The 16594-nt window shown below is 44.1% G+C and overlaps 2 protein-coding genes across 2 annotated transcripts in view; one reads left to right on the top strand and one right to left on the bottom strand.

Moving 5' to 3' along the window:
- Window positions 1–11956, top strand: part of LOC129830426 (plexin-D1-like) — a 96761-nt gene extending 84805 nt beyond the window's left edge. Inside the window, exons 30-36 of the mRNA XM_055893004.1 lie at window positions 2181–2215; window positions 2976–3080; window positions 3403–3566; window positions 3673–3820; window positions 6392–6532; window positions 8289–8363; window positions 9348–11956. Coding sequence (XP_055748979.1) covers window positions 2181–2215; window positions 2976–3080; window positions 3403–3566; window positions 3673–3820; window positions 6392–6532; window positions 8289–8363; window positions 9348–9464 — 785 coding nt within the window. The 3' untranslated portion in view covers window positions 9465–11956. The remainder of the gene's footprint in view (window positions 1–2180; window positions 2216–2975; window positions 3081–3402; window positions 3567–3672; window positions 3821–6391; window positions 6533–8288; window positions 8364–9347) is intronic.
- A 692-nt stretch (window positions 11957–12648) lies between these two features.
- LOC129830428 (rhodopsin-like) lies at window positions 12649–16105 on the bottom strand. Its single transcript, XM_055893005.1, has 5 exons — window positions 15529–16105; window positions 14535–14703; window positions 14221–14386; window positions 13877–14116; window positions 12649–13777 (listed from the first exon to the last, which is right to left on the bottom strand). The coding sequence occupies exons 1-5, from the start codon at window positions 15887–15889 to the stop codon at window positions 13652–13654; spliced, it is 1062 nt and encodes a 353-aa protein (XP_055748980.1). The 5' UTR covers window positions 15890–16105; the 3' UTR covers window positions 12649–13651.
- Window positions 16106–16594: the final 489 nt, after the last annotated feature.

Raw genomic sequence — 16594 nt, 5'->3', positions numbered from 1 at the left:
CCACACATTCACTTTATCCTGAGCATATTAAACACATACACACACATCAAACCACCGACATACATACATCTCCCGCCATAAAACACACTGTAGCAGTCTCGCTTAATCAATCACACGCGGATGCACGCACACACACAGTAAATCAATCAATAAATCAATCAAATGTACTTATGAAGCCCTTCTTACATCAGCTGATATCTCAGTGCTGTACAGAAACCCAGCCTAAAACCCCAAACAGCAAGCAATGCAGATATAGAAGCACAGTGGCTAGGAAAAACTCCCTAGAAAGGCCAAAACCTAGGAAGAAACCTAGAGAGGAACCAGGCTCTGAGGGGTGGCCAGTCCTCTTCTGTCTGTGCCGGGTGGAGATTCTAACAGTACATGGCCAAGATGTTCAAACGTTCATAGATGACCAGCAGGGTCAAATAATAATAATCACAGTAGTTGTCGAGGGTGCAACAGGTCGATACCTCAGGAGTAAATGTCAGTTGGCTTTTCATAGTCGATCATTCAGAATTAGAGACAGCAGGTGCGGTAGAGCGAGAGAGTCGAAAACAGCAGGTCTGGGACAGGTAGCACGTCCGGTGAACAGGTCAGGGTTCCATAGCCGCAGGCAGAACAGTTGAAACTGGAGCAGCAGCACGACCAGGTGGACTGGGGCTCAGGTCATCAGAGAGAGAGAGAATTAAAGGGAGCATTAAATTCACACAGGACACCGGATAAAAAATACTCCAGATATAACAGACTGACCCTAGCCCTCCGACACATAAACTATTGCAGCATAATTACTGGAGGCTGAGACCGGACAGGGCCAACCATACATACATATTAGACCTTTCTACAGCATGGTTGATGTCCAGTAGCCATAAGCATGAACAGATATCTAGCCCCAGATGAAACAGGAGGTGGAGTGTTCCCTGTACCAGATGATTCTCTACTGTGACGTCAGCATTTGGGAGGGTCTGCTAACCTCACCCAGAACAGATCTTAGTTCTGACAGACCCGCTCTGTCCACGCTAATGATTAGGGCCTCTCCTCTCAGTCATATTGGGCCAGAAACAGGCTAAATGGATGTGAAGTAAACCCTGGCTAATGTAAAACACATTTACCCCTTTCTGTGATCACCTCAGAGGGTCTGGACTAGGACCGGGGCCTAAACCTGTCTGCTTGCCAAAGCTAGGCCTGGAGTAATGAGAGCACAGTCACCATGGGGCTGTGGTGTGTGTGTTTGTTTGTGTGTGTGTGTGTGTGTGTGTGCGCACACATGCGTGCCTGAGCTTTGTAAACTCATTAGACTGGCTCCAGCACCAATCACAAACTCTGTCTGTCTCTCTTCAGCTTTTCTCCCTCTCATTCTTTCACTCATAATCTTTCTTTTTTCACTCAGCTCCCAATCCACCTGAATCGTTGGCTCTTACATACACTCTCTCTTTTCCCATAAACCCCTGACTCTCTTCCTTTTTTACTGTCTAGCACTCACCTCCCTCCTCCAATCTTCTTTTTTTCAAACTGCCTCTCTCTCTCTGATTTCTCTTTCTCCTCTGATTTCTCTCTCTCTCTCTGATTTCTCTTTCTCCTCTGATTTCTCTCTCTCTCTGATTTCTCTCTCTCCTCTGATTTCTCTCTCTCTCCTCTGATTTCTCTCTCCTCTGATTTCTCTCTCCTCTGATTTCTCTCTCTCTCCTCTGATTTCTCTTTCTCCTCTGATTTCTCTTTCTCCTCTGATTTCTCGCTCTTTCTCTCTCTGATTTCTCTCTCCTCTGATTTCTCTCTCTCTCCTCTGATTTCTCTCTCTCTCCTCTGATTTCTCTCTCTATCTCTCTGATTTCTCTCTCTCTCTCTGATTTCTCTCTCTCCTCTGATTTCTCTCTCTCTCCTCTGATTTCTCTCTCTCTCTCTGATTTCTCTCTCTCTCTCTGATTTCTCTCTCTCTCCTCTGATTTCTCTCTCTCTCCTCTGATTTCTCTCTCTCTCTCTGATTTCTCTCTCTCTCCTCTGATTTCTCTCTCTCTCCTCTGATTTCTCTCTCTCTCCTCTGATTTCTCTTTCTCCTCTGATTTCTCTCTCTCTCGCCTCTGATTTCTCTCTCTCTCTCCTCTGATTTCTCTTTCTCCTCTGATTTCTCTCTCTCCTCTGATTTCTGATTGTTTTGTTCTGTTTTTATTTCTCTCCCTCTGCAGCCAAAGACTTGGACACAGAGAAATACATCCATTTGGTAAGTACAGACACACTCACTCACACACACACACACACGGACTGAGAGCTTTCTCATTCACCTCTATTGACCCCGTTCCTTCTGTCATCAGCCCCGTTGGTCTCAGAGAGAGCTCAATTGAACTCAGACAGACACAGTGAAAGCCTGAGCAATACAACTGACTACATACTTTCATCAGAGTTTGAGTGTGCATGTAGGAAAGCTGGAGGAAGGACATGACAGCGCTAATACCACATTAGCCATTGGAAAAAAAACTCAGATATGACTTTGGGTTTGACATGAGTTCTTGCTTCAGTCATTTTTCGTGTGCAGTTTTTTTGTTGTAGGATTTAAATATTATGGTGTGCTGGCCTGGACTGGAGTTTGTTGACAGGCTCAGTAGAGGATAAACGCGTATCTTTCTACCCCAGCTCCATACCCCTGTCCTAGCTAAGACCTGTAGGAGCATGTTACACATGATACTGCATAAGAGAAAATCCCAGAATTTTACAACTTGCAGTATTTCATAAAGTGACATCATGTCAGTCATACCTCATAAATCCCCACTGTGATTTTTGGGTCGTATTCATGAAGCAGGAATAAGAGAAACCTTTTGAAATGGAACACGTTTTTTTTTTCATTTAATCTCCCTATCAAATGTTAGTCACACCTCCGTAGTACAGTAGATTCCCATTTAGAATGAGGTCATTTCCCATCGTGCTGATTGGATGTTTTTGTACCCTGACCTCTAACCTCTAATCTCTGCCCCCTGCCCATCTAGGTCCTGCCTCATGATGAGCTGTTTGAGAATAAGAGGTCCCACAGACAGAGTCACCGTAAGAAGGTCCTCCCTGAGATCTACCTGACACGCCTCCTCTCCACCAAGGTAAGAAAATAAAAAATACATGGCAGCCATCTTGGAACGGTTTGCATTCTACAATTCTGTGAGAGAAAGCAGTGCCCAGCCTAGTTTGGGTCTGTTACTGCTTCAGCTAGCCAACTCCTTATCGTGTCCAATCGTGAGCCTAAACAGTTTGGCACGACAATCACAGAGTAGTTGGCTAAACCAGAGGCATCATTCCTTTATCATTATGAATCATTCCATTATCAGTTCTATTTACAGTGATATCATCCTGGAATTCCAAACGATCCATCTTGATCCCACTTCTGGTTCTGTGTCTGATCCCATCTGTGTTGTGATTCCGTAGGGAACATTGCAGAAGTTCCTGGACGACCTTTTCCAGGCCATCCTCAGTATTCCCGCAGAGCGTCCCCCACTGGCCATCAAATACTTCTTTGACTTCCTGGAGGAGCAGGCGGACAAGAGGGGCATCACCGACCCCGACACCCTGCACATCTGGAAGACCAACAGGTAGGGGAACGTGATACATCTGATCATCTACTCATCCACGTAGCATGATGTACCTCTAATGCTAAATGTTTTCTGGAGCTCACAGAACGTTTTCCCATCTCCTTAGTTTACCTTTGCGTTTCTGGGTGAACATCCTGAAGAACCCTCAGTTTGTGTTTGACATTGATAAGACAGATCACATGGATGCATGTCTGTCTGTCATCGCCCAGGCCTTCATAGACGCCTGCTCCATTTCAGACCTGCAGCTGGGCAAGGTGAGACACAAAAACACTTGACACATGCATCGCACCCACTTTTATGGTACACCTACACATGTAATACAGTACACATAAACATGCATACACACATACACATATTCACTGCTAGGTAAACACACACTCATAGACATGGTTACACATCAGGGCCGACATAAGCGGTCGCTTAGGGCCCCCGGCCGGTACGCCCCCCCCCCCCCCCCCCCCCACTGTTGAGAGTTATAATAGTAGACTATACAAGGTGTAAATTGGAAATTTGGTTGTGTATCAGCAGATTTTCTATTTTTTTGACAGTCACTCAATTAGCCATGTCAGCTAACAACTTTTAGATTGTAAGTTAGTCTAGCCAGTTATCTAAACTTGTAGTGATCATGGCCGAATACCGACCGGGCACACATGTCATGGCAAAATGTGTAGAATTGCAGGAAATGTGCTTTAAAACTGCAAAAATCTACCTCTGCCTCATGGCGAAATAAGTAGAATTACATGATATTTCTTATAACATTGCAAAATGTTCACTTCGCTCCATGGCAAAATGTGTAAAACTGCAGGAAACGTCCTTTAAAACTGCAAGATTTTCTCTACGTCTTCTTGGCATAATGTGTAGAATTGCTGGATATTTCATTTTTAAATGAACATTTCTCTCTCCACTGTCAAGAGGCAGACCACAATTTTGGTTACCCAAATCTCACTTAGGGTACCCAAAAGGCTAGAGCCGGCCCTGATACAAATACACAAGACTGCTGTACCTACAGCATATACTCTTACACACAGAACAAAAAATTACATTCATGACAGCAGACGCTCTTATCCAGAGTAACTTACAATTATTGAATTCATCTTCAGACAGCTAGGTGAGACAATCACATATCACTGTCTTAACAAGTACATTTTCCCTCAACAAAATAGTTATCAGCAAAGTCAGTGGTAGTAGGAAAAGACAAGTGCAGAAATCCCCAGTTTCCTCCCCAGTCCCTGCCAACCTCCCTCCCCTCCTTTCTCCAGTCAGTCCATCAGCTCTGTCTACCTCTCCTCATGTTATTTCAGCCCAGTCTGCTCAACCAAGGTCATGAGCACCAGGAATCGTGTATGTGTGTGTGTGTGTGTGTGTGTGTGTGTGTGTGTGTGTGTGCCTTTCAGTGCCCTCGCTCCCCGCGAATCAGTCTCATCCCTCAGACGTTGTGACCCCTAGCATACACACTGCTTCCTGTCTCTCTGACCGACTTCCTCCCTGGAGATATTTGTCAAAACAATGCTGATCTATTCCACTTGTTCATTGCCAAAGAGCCAATGCAAGCACCTCAGGCATGTGAAACACACACAAACAAAGAAACACACATACAACCCAGATGCTCACATCCCGATGCTCATCAAGAAGGAGGAGAATTCAGACATTTGGCCAGTCCTAAAAAGGAAAAAGACTATTTTAGGCTTAAGGGTAAGGTTCAGAACTAGGGTTAGGGCAGCGTTTCCCAAACTCGGTCCTCGGGACCCAAGGTGTGCACGTTTAGTTTTTTTCCCCCCCTAACACTACACAGCTGACTCAAATGACCAAAGTTTGATAATTAGTTGATTATTTGAATCCGTTGTGTAATGCTAGGGCAAAAACCAAAAGGACCGAGTTTGAGAAACCCTGGCTTAGGGTCAGGTTTAGGGTAAATAGGACCCCAAAAAGTCCTCACAAGTATAATACACAAGTGTGCATGCGCACGTGTGTAGCGGTCAGAGGACAGGTCAGTAAGAGGTCTGGATTAGCAATCGCTCTGCAGGGGTGAGAGAGGGCTTGGAAAAGATGCTGCTGCAATGAAAACCTTATCTGGTGGCCTGCAGACAGACAGTAGGGATGGAGAGGGGGTGGGCGGTTATTAGGGGTCAAGGGGGGTCGTCAGGCAGATGGAGGAACCACAGGAAATGAAATGACCTTGTGGACAGGAAGAGAGGGATCCCTATCAGGAGGAGGGGCAGTGGCTGGAGTCTTCCTAGCTCCGATACCACACACACACACACACGCAAATACATATCTGTATGCTCAACCCAATACCTTGTATGTGTACCTTAGTGATTGAGTAATGCTTTCAGTACCATTGTAAATGCTGTCAGCAACTTGGAGAAGTAGCAGATGTAAGTAGAAGGAAGGGTTGTTATGTCTGGCCTGGTTCTCTGTGGCTGTGGGTATGGTTTGTTTAGCTTCCCTATTGTGAGGAGAGGAAACTCTGGGCCCTCCCTCCTTTGTCTCGGCACAAGGAGGTGCTGACCTACTCACACACTGCTAACACCAACCGCTCGCTATGCCCATGGACCGTAGATCAATCCATAGACCAACTACATTATGACCACAGACCATGCAGCCCACAGTCTCATTAACAACTCACTGACCATAGACCACGCTCACCATACACTGGACTGAGCACTGTCATACTGAAAACAATCTGACAACCAAACCCAGGCAGGGGTTATATTACATACTGGTCGTGGTCAGGAGAGTGGTAAAGGACAGAACTAGTTTGGTTGATTTACTAAAAGATCCAAAGAGGTTACTTTGACTAAGTAGGACGGTGTCTCTTGTTTCAGGACTCTCCCACCAACAAGCTGCTGTATGCCAAGGAGATCCCAGAGTACAAGAAGAGGGTGCAGTGCTACTACAAGCAGATCCAGGAGATGGCGCCACTGAGCGAGCAGGAGATGAACGCCCACTTGGCCGAGGAGTCACGGGTGAGAGAGCGAGGGGTGACAGATCAATATATGATTGATTGTAATTTGTTAGCCTTGGTGGCAGACTGTCACTGCATTCAACGGTGCTAAACTGTTAATTGATGTATTACTTTTTGAGATTCTTTTGTTTGACGGATTTACAGTACCAGTCAAAAGTTTGGACACACCTACTCTTTCAAGGGTTTTTCTTTATCTTTACTATGTTCTACATTGTAGAATAAAGGTGAAGACATCAAAACCATGAAATAACACATATGGAATCATGTAGTAACCAAGAAAGTGTTAAACAAATCTCCAATATGAAATATATTTTGATTCTTCAAAGTAGCCACACTTTGCCTCGATAGCTTTGCACACTCTTGGCATTCTCTCAACCAGCTTCATGAGGAATGCTTTTCCAACAGTCTTGAAGGAGTTCCCACAAATGCTGAGCACTTGTTGGCTGCTTTTTCTTCTCTGCGGTCCAACTCATCCAAAACCATCTTAATTGGGTTGAGGTCAGGTGATTGTGGTGGCGAGGTCATCTGATACAGCCCTCCATCACTCTCCATTCTCCTCCTTCTCAAATAGCCCTTACACAGTCTAGAGGTGTGTTTTGGGTCATTGTCCTGTTGAAAAACAAATGATAGTCCCACTAAGCGCAAACCAGATGGGATGGTGTATCGCTGCAGAATGCTGTATAAGCAATGCTAGTTAAGGTGTGCCTTGAATTCTAAATAAATCACAGTGTCACCAGCAACGCACCCCCACACCATCACACCTCCTCCTCCATGCTTCACGGTGGTAATCACACATGCGGAGATCATCTGTTCACCTACTCTGCGTCTCACAAAGACACGGCGGTTGGAACCAAAACATCTCAAATTTGGACTCATCAGACCAAAGGACAGCTTTCCGCTGGTCTAATGTCCATTGCTCGTGTTTCTTGGCCCAAGCAAGTCTCTTCTTCTTATTGGTGTCCTTTAGTAGTGGTTTCTTTGCAGCAATTCGACCATGAAGGCCTGGCCACACAGTCTCCTCTGAACAGTTGATGTTGAGATGTGTCTGTTACTTGAACTCTGTAGCATTTATTTGGGCTGCAATCTGAAGTGCAGTTAACTCTAATGAACTTATCCTCTGCAGCAGAGGAAACTCTGGGTCTTCCTTTCCTGTGGCGGTCCTCATGAGAGCCAGTTTCATCATAGCGCTTGATGGTTTTTGCGACTGCACTTGAAGAAACTTTCAAAGTTATTGAAATGTTCCCTATTGACTGAACTTTATGTCTTAAAGTAATGATGGACTATTATTTCTCTTTGCTTATTTGAGCTGTTCTTGCCATAATATGGACTTGGTCTTTTACCAAATAGGGCTATCTTCTGTATACCACCCCTACCTTGTCACAATACAGTTGATTGGTTCAAACGCATTAAGAAGGACATTTTTTGGCAAATCAACTTTTAACAAGATACACCTGTTAATTGAAACTCATTCCAGGTACCTCCCTCTTGAAGTTGGTTGAGAGAATGCTAAGAGTGTGCAAAGCTGTCAACAAGGCAAAGGGTGGCTATTTGTAGAATCTCAAATATAAAATATATTTTGATTTGTTTAACACTTTTTTGGTTACTACCTGATTCCATGTGTGGTATTTCATAGTTTTTATGTCTTCACTACTATTCTACAATGTAGAAAATAGTCAAAATAAATGAAAACCCTTGAATGAGTAGGTGTATACAAACTTTTGACTGTATATCGGAACGATACGCTTACTCTGTTACAGAAATACAGAAACGAGTTCAATACCAACCTGGCCTTGACGGAGATCTACAAATACGCCAAGAAATACAGAAACCAGGTAAGATCAGCTCTCTCTCCCACTACCTCTGACCTGGATGAGCTGTTTGACACGTTTAAACTGGCCCTATCTCTAGCCTTATCACAGTCTATATTCCACATGGAGTTTAGAGTTTCAGAGAGAAAGAGAGAGATGAGTATCAGGGCATGAAGCATTAGTACAGGCGATCACATGCTTCTTTAAAGATCTAACGGCCTCTTCACAATCCCACACACCCTCTTTCACCCAGACCCGAAATACACACGCGCGCGCGCACACACACACACCTACTGTTCCGTGGAATGATTCAGACAGTGATGATGTCTGTGGGCCCTCATCATAATGTCTGAGGGCCCTCTTCATGTATTTAACTGCTGTGTTTAACTGCTGTTCACTGCCATTCTCCTGTACCAGCAGACACCAGGGCCCGGTTGCATAAAACATCTTAAATTAATTTCCTTAACTTTAAGCCAGTTGCACATTTCCCCCTTAAAAACACTTTCCTGCAGTGGAGTGACCAAAGTGCCCTCTAACACTTCAAATGTTTTATGCAACCAAGCCCTGGCACTCAGAGGTTTCTCTGGGACTCTCTATGAATCACTTCAGAATTACACATTCTCGCACTCAGCCCTCTCACTGGGCACATGCTTCCAGTCACACCCACTGAACGCATGACAACTAGCAGACATGAAAGGCAGCACAGACATGGGTTTTGTAAATAGTATGTGAACAGGAAAGGCTCTTGTGAGGAGAGAGTCATGCATGGAGGCTGAAGAACTGCTGAAGTACTCTTTCTCTGTCTCGGCAGGTGGTTGAGTTTCTGTCTTGTGCTGTAGAATGCATGAACACTTGAGGGTTACTGAAATGAGTCTCTCTATTTCTCTATCTCTCTCTCATTCTCTAACTGTGGGTAAATACGTTTTGTAAGGTTGCTCACTTGGCCATTGTCTGAACTGTTTCTTTCTCGCTCTCCTTCTCCCTCTCTCTCATCCCCCTTGCTGTCAGGTGGTGAGTGCTCTCGAGTCCAACCCCACAGCGAAGCGTACTCAGCTGCACCACAAGTTTGAGCAGGTCATTGCTCTGGTGGAGGACAACATCTATGAGTGCAGCAGTGAGGCCTGAGTCTCCCGCCACCCAGATTCCAGCCTATTCCTCCTGGCTGCCTCCACCCTACCCGGGATCCAAGGACCTAGGAAACCCCCTGTCTGTCTACCCTCCACATATCCCATCTCTTTATAGAGCCCGAAGACAGAAAATAACTCTTTGCTTTAACTTCTTACGGCTGAGATCGGCTGAGATCCCGTTAACGGGATCGACTTGACAACAGCCAGTGAAAGTGCAGGGCGCCAAATTCAAACAACAGAAATCTCATAATTAAAATTTCTCAAACATACAAGTATTTAACTTGTTGTTAATCCCACCACGGTGTCCGATTTCAAAAAGGCTTTACGACGAAAGCACACCATCTGATTATGTTAGGTCAGTACCTAGTCACAGAAAAACACAGCCATTTTTCCAGCCAAAGAGAGGAGTCACAAAAAGTAGGAATAGAGATAAAATGAATCACTAACCTTTGATCTTCATCAGATGACACTCATAGGACTTCATGTTACACAATACATGTATGTTTTGTTCGATAAAGTTCATATTTATATCCAAAAATCGCAGTTTACATTGACGCGTTATGTTCAGTAATGTTTTGCTTCCAAAACATCCAGTGATTTTGCAGAGAGTCACATCAATTTACAGAAATACTCATAATACACATTGATAAAAGATACAAGTGTTTTGCATGGAACTTTAGATAAACTTCTCCTTAATGCAGCTGCTGTGTCAGATTTTTTTTTTAAATTACGGAAAAAGCACACCATGCAATAATCTGAGTACGGCGCTCAGACACAAACAAGCCATACAGGTACCCGCCATATTGTGGAGTCAACAGAAGTCAGAAATAGCATTATAAATATTCACTTACCTTTGATGATCTTCATCAGAATGCACTCCCAGGAATCCCAGTTCCACAATAAATGTTTGTTTTGTTCGATAAAGTCCATTTATGTCCAAATACCTCCTTATTTTTGTTTGCGCGTTTAGTTCAAAAATCCAAATTCATGACGCGCAGACCAGACGAAAACTAAAAAAATTACATTACAGTTCCTAGAAACATGTCAAACGATGTATATAATCAATCTTTAGGATGTTTTTAACATAAATCTTCAATAATGTTTCAACTGGAAAATTCCTTTGTCTTTAGCAACAAAAAGGAACGTGAGCTCATGGCACTCTGCCAGACACCTGGTTGAAACAGCTCTCATCCCCTCATCCTTCACAGTAGAGGCCTGAAACAAGGTTCTAAAGACTGTTGACATCTAGTGGAAGCTTTAGGAAGGGCAATATGACCCCATAGGCACTGTATATTGGATATGCATTTCCCACTTCCTGGTTGGATTTTTTCTCAGGTTTTTGCCTGCCATATGAGTTCTGTTATACTCACAGACATCAAACAGTTTTAGAAACTTCAGAGGGTTTTCTATCCGAAAATACTAATAATATGCATATCTTAACTTCTGGGTAACAGCCAGTTTACTCTGGGCACCTTATTCATCCAAGCTACTCAATACTGCCCCCAGCCATAAGAAGTTAAGAAAGATTTTGCTTTAAGACTGGAAGAGATGTCAGCTTGAGCTTTACTGTACCACCCCTAACCCAAGACTGCCTCAGAAACCTCATTGGGAGCACTGTACCATGGATTAAGAAATGTCCTAAGAAATGTACCTTGTATTGAGCAATTGCTTTAGATACTGAGGAATTGATACCCACGTCCCTTATATCAAATATAGAATCTCTGGATCCTCTCTTTGGCTGTGTTGACTCTTCTATTCACACATGGATATAACCCCAAGCTGGTTTCCTGCTTATTCACACCTGGCTTAAATCTCACTCTGGTTTCACACTGCTTTGACCTGAAGCATAGTGGAGTTAGAGGAGGCACTTGGAGATGGACCTTATTCTGGATGACGTCACCGCCTCTGGGACCTGGATCCCCGGCAACCATCTTACGCACTGACCCCCTTTTTCTCGGGGGACGAGCCAATGATGCACTGTACTGTATGATAAATGTCCATAGCAATATTTATAGCTGAGTTATAATGCTTTCTGAGTGGCCTGTTCAATGATATGTGAATGAGAAACTCCTCCCATCTTCTTATAACCTGCACTGTTCTCAGGTTTGATTGGTGGAATGGGCAAAGAACTCCACCGGTGCTTTGAACTACAAGTCCCAATGTGCTTTGCAAGTTGGTGATGGGTTATGGAGGAGTAGAGAGTATAATTAGATGATTTATTTAGGTGACGTTTCATGTGCCAGACCTGCTTGCAAAGAGACTAGACTCTATATAATTACATTGGATGTGTTCATGTGAAGACAGGTTGATCTGTTTTGGAAGTGACTGAGAACGAAGATTGATGACCAAGAGGGAAATTTAGAGTGAAACTATGACCTTCAGTTAACTGTTTGACATGACTGTACTTGTGATGCCAAAATGACTTGGGTCTTGTCAGAGATTGTGAAAATAAATGCTATTATGCTATAATATAGTATAAATGTTATGAAATTTCAGTTTCGTAATAATATTTAAATTCCTGTTTTCATCAATAACAATGGCTCGATTCAATCAAATCCGCTTTAGCCAACATCCGCATAGCGGTTGTTATGGCGGTATCGGAACTGAGTTAGAGCTGTCAAATCCACAAGTAGCTCCCGGAATTATACCTAAAGCGGACATTTCCATTGGCTGCACGTAGTTGCATTAACAAAAATCCCATGCAGCCTTATTTACAAGTTTGAACACCGGAATGTGAGATATAATCTACACCTGGATTAGGATGATAGAAACGCTCATGAGTTCATTGGATGATTTATACATTTGAGCATAATTATTTCTATATAGCCTACATTTTCTCATTCTGAAATTCTAACGCTTTGGCTTCCATGACAACGATCGCAAGAGCAGCTGCTCACCGATTTGACAGCTCTAGCAGTTTCACCTCTGATGTTGCCAGAACATCTGCTATGCGGGTGTCTGCTATCGCCAGTTAATGCTTGAGCTGACTGAATCGAGGCCCTAGTCCTATGTAAACAGAGAAAAGTTCAGCAAAGTGACATTCGTAAACCACAGGGCAGAGGTGTTTTGTTTGTGCTGTCTTGATTGGTTGTGCATACCACCCAACAACCCAATGGGCATCTGGACATTTTCTAGAAGGCTAGTACTGTAAATGCTCCCTTATGAAAGAAACAGCTATGAAATAGAAAGGTCTCATTATTTTTATCGTCATTTTTATTCCAAGACATTTAACAACTTTATTTCCACGTCACGTACAACAGCCTAATCTTTACATTTTTAACACTAGTTCTGTCTCCAGAGCTTTTAAACATACACGCATGCACACACTCATGCACACACACACACTCTCAGGAGGTGTCTTCTTTCTGCAGAGGTTCTATGCAGGTCCATTTGTTTAGATTCATTACCTTTTCGGAGCCAAGTGTTAAGAACTAACCCGTTTTCAGCCTCATCATGGGAAAGACACAGAAACCAGGGGAGAGCTCTCCTCAACGCTTTATGGTAGGCACAATCTAAACAAATTTAAAACGTATTTTACCCTAAGTATTAATTTAACAAATAGATACTTTAAAGCGTATTTAAGGGGCATAAGCTGAATAATTATGTAAACAAAAGTTGCCATATGTTTTTTATATTGTGGCATTTTGAAGTTTTCACTTCAACACTAAATGATTGTATGTGTTTTAATGGGAGGGGAGCCCATGGAACGTGTTTAGTTGGACAGCCACCAAAACGACACCCAGTGGCGCTGCTAAAAGTGCTTGAGGTAGAAGTCAAGATGCCCTAACCACAGACCTAGTATCAGACAATGCAACCCCTATTCCTAACCATAACCTTTAATTAAAAGGTGAATGCACCAATTTGTAAGTCGCTCTGGATAAGAGCGTCTGCTAAATGACTTAAATGTAAATGTAAAAGGGGAGTAAAATAATCTGACTCTTTATCAGTGGTTTGAGGCAACTTCTACCAACTCCAGTAAACGATTGATGAAGCCAACTAAGCACTGTTTCTTGGTTTGTTATGCTTAGGTCACAATGAGGGATATATGTACAGGTACAGCAGGCACACCCCTGCAGTGCAGACAGAGGTAAATCGAGGAACATTGGCCTATCGGAGGCTGCTGCTTGGCGGTGGGTCCACAGATGGGCTGGGACAGGTAAGGAGTCAGGGTTTATGGGTCGTAGGTCAGGCAGGAGCCACCTGGCTGGCGGAGATGGAGGAGGCCTGTGTTTTGGAGGAGGCGGTGGAGGTCTCCTCCTCACCGAATGGGTTCTTCCCGCAACACACTATGGTCAACATGCAGTTCCTGAACTGGAGAAGGGAGGAGGGGGAGGTTTTTCACACACGTCTATCTATGTCCGCTTTATGTAGACATACACACACACACACACACACTCTGCTTGGGTTTACCTGTCTGTTGAGTAGAATATAGATTATTGGGTTGTAGAGGGCAGCACTCTTGGCAAAGAAGGCTGGGATGGTCATCATGACAGGGCCAAAGTTGGTGCCCTGATTGGCAAAGATGTACCAGGCCACGGTGGCATAGGGCAGCCAGCACACCAGATACGAGATGACCATGACGATCACCATACGGGTCACTTCCTTCTCTGCCCTCTGAGTGGTCTCGGACTCCTGCTGCAGGGCTGCCGCCTGAATGGACAGACACACACAGAGTGCTTTGATATGAGCCCTAACTGGAGATATATTAGTCCTGTGTGTTTACCGGTACTCAGTGACCGCGTGTGTGGTCGTACCGCGCGGACGGTGCAGAGCAGACGGCCGTAGCAGAAGCCGATGATGACCAGAGGGATGGAGAAGTGGAGGGTGAACATGTAGATGACAAAGGAGGTGTTTCCCAGCTCAGGCGTCGGGGTGTAGTAGTCAATCCCACAGGAACACTGCATGCCCTCTGGGATGTACCTACAAACATTCCCCTCATATTTTTGTTTGAAAATGTAATATACAGAAGTATTGCCCCTGAGGTCTACCAGCCATCAGCCCATTCCCTGTTCTTAAGGTGACATTTAAGGTAAGACTAGTAGGAGATGCTATTTGGAGGGTGACCTACCTGGACCAGCCACACAATGGAGGTAGAGCACAGGTGAGAGACATGATCCAGGTGACGGCCACGCCCACAATGGCGTGCCTCTCATTGAAGCGGAAGTTGGACATTGGTTTACACACCACGATATAGCGCTCGATGGCCAATACCACCAGAGACCAAAGGGCGATCTCCCCTGAGAGAGACACAGCAAGTTAGAGAGACATACACAGTATAAATGCTCATGTGCAGAAAGTATTCAGACAGTTAAGGAATATTGGACACAGGCAGAAAACTTAACAATGAACACAGGCTACTGTATCTAAAAGTACACAGGGTACAGTGAGTGAGTTCCAACACAGGCTACGGTATCTAAAAGTACACAGGGTACAGTGAGTGAGTTCCAACACAGGCTACTGTATCTAAAAGTACACAGGGTACAGTGAGTGAGTTCCAACACAGGCTACTGTATCTAAAAGTACACAGGGTACAGTGAGTAAGTTCCAACACAGGCTACTGTATCTAAAAGTACACAGTGTACAGTGAGTGAGTTCCAAGAATATTGCCAAATATACGTTTTCATACATTTATATGATCTCATAACTACTGTAGATCCTACTTCAACACAAAGCTTAATGTATTCATTATATAAGGTCTATACATCTGCAGTTATTAAATACCTTACCCCCATCCCTCCAGTCACAGAACACAGGTGTGTAAAAGTGGTGCAAATATACATATTATACGGCGGCAGGTAGCCTAGTGGAGCAAGGCACTTAACCCTAGTGTTCTTGATATGGGAATAAGAATCTGTATCTCCTTACATTAAACTCATTGAGTTCAAGGTACATTGAGGTTGCACCTGAAAAAGTTGGGCACCCCTTTAGGTAAAAGTTCCTCTTAACCACAGATCTAAAATCAAATTCCCCATAGCCTAACCATAACCATTATGGGAACGAACGTATCTTATCCTGTAGCCTGCGACAACTCCTACCTACCCTAAGGCTCCACCATGACTTACCTCCCATAGTGGCAAAGAATCCTTCAACGTTACAGCCGGTGACCCCTAGGAAGAAGTAGCCCTGTAGGGCTGTTGCGAGAGTCACGGTGAAGCCCCCCACCACCATGAAGAGGTCAGCCACAGCCAGATTCAACAGGATGTAGTTCAAGGGGGTCCGTAGCTTCTTGTGCTGCACCGTGACATAGAGCGTAAGGAAGTTGACGGGGAAGGCTGTGATGATGAGAAAGATCATGTAGGCAGCGAGGAGCGAGTACTTCCAGGGTGAAGCTAGGTAGTACTGAGGGTGCTCAAAGGGGCTCCTCACCACCCCTGTCTTGTTAGACATGGGCACGTAGAAGTTTGGGCCCTCTGTGCCGTTCATGGCGACGGCTGTTGGGGTGTGTGTGTTTCTGTTTGTCTCTGTGTCTCTACAGGAGTTTGTGTCTTTATCCTCTCTGGTATTTTGAGAGAGGAAAGAGAAAGCACTATCCCTTCTACGAGAGGAGCTATTTCTAGCTGGAAGGTTGGATAGATAGATGGAGGAAATAGATCCTGGTGATGAGAGGTGGTGTGCTCTGCCCCCCCGAGGCGGGCACAGACCCTTTTAAGAGATTCTCTCTTAGGATTATGGACGTGCATGGAACTCAGCATGGTGTCAGCATAGACAGATTTAGGACACACACACACACACACACACACACACACACACACACACACACACACACACACTAATTCATGAGAAAAACATCTAGGACATATACTGTATACTCAAGGGTTATTCTCTGATGATTTCATCATCACAAGTGTGACATAAACAAGTTTGCTAAGGAGAGAGTGTTACAGGAGGCTGACGAAGACCAATGCAATTTATAGACTTCTTCTCAAATAGCACATATGACAAAAAAGTAGTGCACTAGGAAACATGGTGTCATCAGAGATTTACATTATCCTAGATGTCAAGAGGCTACTGTACCAGTCTGCTTATGCAGACTGGTCAAACCTTTTTCTATATATCATGCTCCAGACAGTTATTTCATGGACTGTCTACATTCCATGTTGGTGTAAATCTGTGTGATAGGCTCTGTGT

Source organism: Salvelinus fontinalis, chromosome 31 (assembly GCF_029448725.1).
Source record: "Salvelinus fontinalis isolate EN_2023a chromosome 31, ASM2944872v1, whole genome shotgun sequence".
In the NCBI taxonomy this organism is placed as follows: Eukaryota; Metazoa; Chordata; class Actinopteri; order Salmoniformes; family Salmonidae; genus Salvelinus; species Salvelinus fontinalis.
Note: the sequence above shows the minus strand (reverse complement) of the source record. Positions and strands in the feature narration are given on the sequence as shown.